This window comes from Apaloderma vittatum, unplaced genomic scaffold (genome assembly GCF_000703405.1).
Source record: "Apaloderma vittatum isolate BGI_N311 unplaced genomic scaffold, ASM70340v1 scaffold32315, whole genome shotgun sequence".
NCBI classification, from domain to species: domain Eukaryota; kingdom Metazoa; phylum Chordata; class Aves; order Trogoniformes; family Trogonidae; genus Apaloderma; species Apaloderma vittatum.
The window spans coordinates 1145-5399 of NW_009719412.1; the positions used below are offsets into that span (position 1 = coordinate 1145).

The following is a 4255-nucleotide window of genomic DNA, read 5'->3' on the forward strand; positions in this document are numbered from 1 at the left end:
ACAGCCAAAGGGAATCAGCCATCTGAATTCTTTCTACTCATTTCTTGCAGAAAACTCACAGGTGTCAAACTCAGCAACCAGGTTGATTACCTACCTGTGGATTACTTCTTCTTACTGTTTCTCATATAATACATAAGAGCTCTTGAGCATTGTAAGAACAATTTCTGTAATTTGATTTTAGTATCTATATCCTTTTACATTGAAAAGGAGGGGAGCCTTTACCTCCACATCTGAGAGGAATTCTTAAAAATGTGAAAAAGCGTTGAAGTCATGGGATGGAGGCTGAATCTTGTTTTAGGGCAGAATTTTCGATTTGTGAGAGGTAATTGCCATGGCACTGACTCTGTTTCAGTGATCTTCCATAGCCAAACAAGATGCAGCTGAAATCTGGCTGTTTTCTGCAGCATCTGAGCTTAGATCAAGTTAACTGCTAGATGTCAGTAAGAAATACTCTGGCACTGGCAGAGTATTTCCAGGTCTTGACTGTTCATCGAAAGAATTACCTGAACAGTAAGTCCTTCTAAAAATTAGACTGGCATTAATGCTCTGAAATTACAGGCCCTGTGCAATGTTTGGAAAAGAGATACACAGATTGCTACATCGCTTAGGATTTAAAACCAGAGATCACAGACATTACAAATATTGCACTTCAGATGTAACAACAAATGCAGGTCTCTGTAATACTAATTAACTAGCAGCTTGGTTAATAGAAGTGCTTGGCAGTACCCCAGAAAGCTTTCAGATGCAGCATGTATCGCCATGTCCTCCCTGCTCTGTCATGCTCCAGCTGCTCTGGAAGGTTACACGGCCTGACTGCTCCTGCCTCAGCTTCTGAAATATGTATGGCTCAGGGGACCATGCAGAGCCACCGAGATGCATTTTCAGCTCTGAAGATATGCCCTCCCCCTTCCATTGCCTCCCTCCCTCTTAGTGAGACAGAAGCAGGTCCAAGACCCTATGAAACCTGTTTGATTTTATGGTATTATTGTCCTCTGCCCCCCAGCAGCATGTGAAACCCCCAGGTCAGGCTTGCTTGTACTGTATGAACAGGATAACCAGGCACAACAAGCAGATAATCAACACAGGAAAAACCCAGGCCAGCCATAAAAGACATCTTTACAGCTGTGCAAGCGCCGTGCCAGGAACACAGCGCAAGAGGTGATCTCTGGCTCACTGAAGCTAATTCCTCAGTACTGCAGGAACCTCCTCATGTAATCCTTTCCATAAACCGATCGTGCTCCACACTAGAAAGCAGGCGGGTTCCTTGCCAATAGTGTCCTCCACATGAGGCTCTTTGCAACCCCAAGGCCTCCATCCACTGGTTCACAGCTTCCCCACCTCCTGCCTGCAGTTCTTTAGTTTCCATGCTTCTGGTTTGTTGGGTAAGTCTTTTTTTTTCTCCAGGGATAGGGTGGAGAAGAAGAAAGACATAAAATTATGAATACTTTGACACTGCCTTCTGTGCAGAAGTCACATATGCCTCTTTCATAAATCAAGCCATCTTATTAACAATGTTCTATTAATTGTGAACAGTATCTCTCATCTGCTACTGAGTTTTAATTGTCTGTGCAACCTGTCTGGGAGCAGTGGGCATTTAAAATAAAATAAATCCTGCTAATTACTGCTCACAGCTTTGTGCAGACAATGCCTGAGAGCTTACTCTTGTCCAGATCTGTAGTTTTATTGCTTTCTCTGTTATGTGGCTAACCTGAACAAGGACCAGATCATGCTGTTGTGGTCCGAAATGCAGTGGGGAGGCTTTGCTTTAATGAGTGCTACAGGGTAGGAATGATCTAAACACTCCTCCCAGCTCAGGCTGTCCATCCTAGCTCTCCGAAAGACTATGGCTACCTGCGGGGAAGAGAGCAGAGCATCTGTTCTCACCCATCGGTTCTAGCTACAGCACACCCTGATGCTCTTCTTCGGCCTCCCCAGCATCACCTACAGCCCAGGCTGGGGAGAGACTGGTGCCTTTTCAAGGACAAACAGCGAGGACAGCAGGCTGTGGTGGAGGAGTGGTAAAGTCAGGTTACTCTCAGAGCTCAGCCTTGATGCTGGACATGTCCCACAGCTCCGCTCTGGACCAGACTCCCGGCTGAGGGCCAGCGCTCAGGGCTGCTGCCCATGGGACTCGGGGAGGAAGGAGAGGAGCCAACTGCGGGATGTAGTGCCGTGAGTCCTTCAGCACATGGCAGGGATGGGAAAGGCCCTCACAAAGCAGCCTTGGAGCTTGGCCAGGTGTCGAAGCTCTCCTCGGCACAGCCCAAACCCAGCCGGCAGCAGCCGCGTGCTCCCACGTGGCTCCAAGGCAGGAAGCACCAGGGTTTTGGTATTTCCTGCGGGCACGATGAGCAGGATGTCACCTTTATTCTCTGGATGCAAGCACCGCTTGGTATTCTATGTATTCTTTCCAAGCAGGAAATCAGGGCTTATTGTCTGTTTCTAAACCTTTCTGCCCTGAAACAGGACCATCTTGAAAAGCAGATCGTTCATGCAGGACCTGCCTTTCATCTGCTGGATGTAGACAGGGATAATATGATTGAATTTAAATAGTTTGAAGCCACAAGGTTTCTTTCCAACATCCAGAAAGAACTTAAGAAGATATTCAAGGACTTGGATATTTCTGAAGATGAGGTAAAATTAGAGAAATCACAGTCAAAAGATAGGCCATGAAAATGCCCCTAAATTCAAAATTAAGCACTGCAGCCTCTCCTCATTCAAGTCTGAGTTTTCTTCCTGTCGACTTCAGGAGCAGGTCTTTAGTGACTTACTGCAGAGTTTGAATTGAAAATATTTTAACAGTAAGATAGCAATAGCAAGAATTATTTTTTAGGGAGTAAACCAGCCATATTCCTCTGTCTGAGGAGGCTCTAATGGGAGGAGGTGGGCAGGACTAGCAGAAGGGCCTTTATTTAAGTAATTTTCTTCCAAGTTTACTTGTGGCCTCTCATTATTTTCCAAGCTCTCTGCAGCCCATTCTCAGAGCCGCTGGCAAGATGGGTACCTCGGTGGGATACACTTGGACTTGAAGCTTCTAGAAACATTACAGGTGCCAGACCTTGGCCTATGCCTGTGCCAGGAGATGCTGATGCCAGATAAGAGCCTCAAGGGAAGCTCTCTTCTCAGATGGATCCCTCATTTGACCTTAAACCAACTCCAGGTCCCAAGGAGAGGCCGTAGGGATCTCGCCCATCCCTGCCCCATGGTGTGGAGCAACCATAAATGGAATAAAGCTCCACGTTGACCTAGTCCTCATTATGGAGGTGCGATCACACATCCCTTGCGGATTTGCTTTTGCCACCAGCTCACCTTTGTCCCTGCCCGGTCACAGGTGCTCTTTCAAATCCCTTGCTGCTCTGAAGTACTCTCTAATGACCACCTGCAGCTACACTGGTAGGGAGTCAGTCATTAATAGACTGTAGACATCTCTTATTTCTGTCACAGCTTCATCCCATCCTCATGACTTCAGCATCTCAGCACACTGCAGGGCAGATTTAGCAAGACATCCATTAGTAGCCGAGGGAGATCTCTTCTTTTTCTCCTCCTTTCTGCTGGTAGATTCCCGGGTTATCATTTTCAGTGGTAACACTCATCTGTGCTCCCTCACCAGTATCCTCCTCAATTATTTGTTACAGGCAGTTGTTGCATGTCTCTTGTAAGAGCCTCTTTGCTGTGTGGTCTAGCAGTGCAGTGAGGTATCAAAGCCTCTGTCCTGCTTCTGTAGAGTTCTCTAATGCCCTCGGAGTAGTTCCCCAGAATAAGCTGTTTCAGGCCCAAGTTGCATTGATCCTGTCCTTTCATCTTGAGGCCGCCTGATTAAAAGGCTGCCTCGAGCAGGAGCAGCATGGCTGTGACAGTGCCATAAAGAGACCCCACTCCCACCCTTCCCCCCGGCCACAGCGTAACCCTGGCTGTTGTGAATTACTCCAACATCTGCAACTCATTGCAAACGGTAGAGAAAGAGCCAAGTGCCAGGGAGGTGCCCTGTGAGCCTGTAACACGTTGCGGGGAGCCGGAGGCGACCAGCTGAAACCAATTTCTCTTGAGTCAGTTGGGGAAATTGGAGCAAGTTGGAGAAGGGGACGAGCGCCTGGACTCAGGGTCTTTCTTTGAAATAACTTAATGTTGGGCAAGGCTGCCTGGAGAAGCTGGGGTTCTAGCTCCTCTCCAGAATCAGCAACTAAACTGCAGGGAATTCAGGATGTTCACAGTCTTCTGCACTGACAAACAACAACAAAACAGGAAGGGGATCTGA

At 47.4% G+C, this 4255-nt stretch overlaps 1 protein-coding gene across 1 annotated transcript; it reads left to right on the forward strand.

Annotated features, from left to right (window-relative positions):
• Positions 1-374: 374 nt before the first annotated feature.
• Positions 375-4255, forward strand: EFCAB9 (EF-hand calcium binding domain 9). Its single transcript, XM_009870625.1, is given in 4 exon segments — positions 375-510; positions 2072-2172; positions 2554-2634; positions 4178-4255. Coding segments are annotated over 4 exon segments (396 nt in total).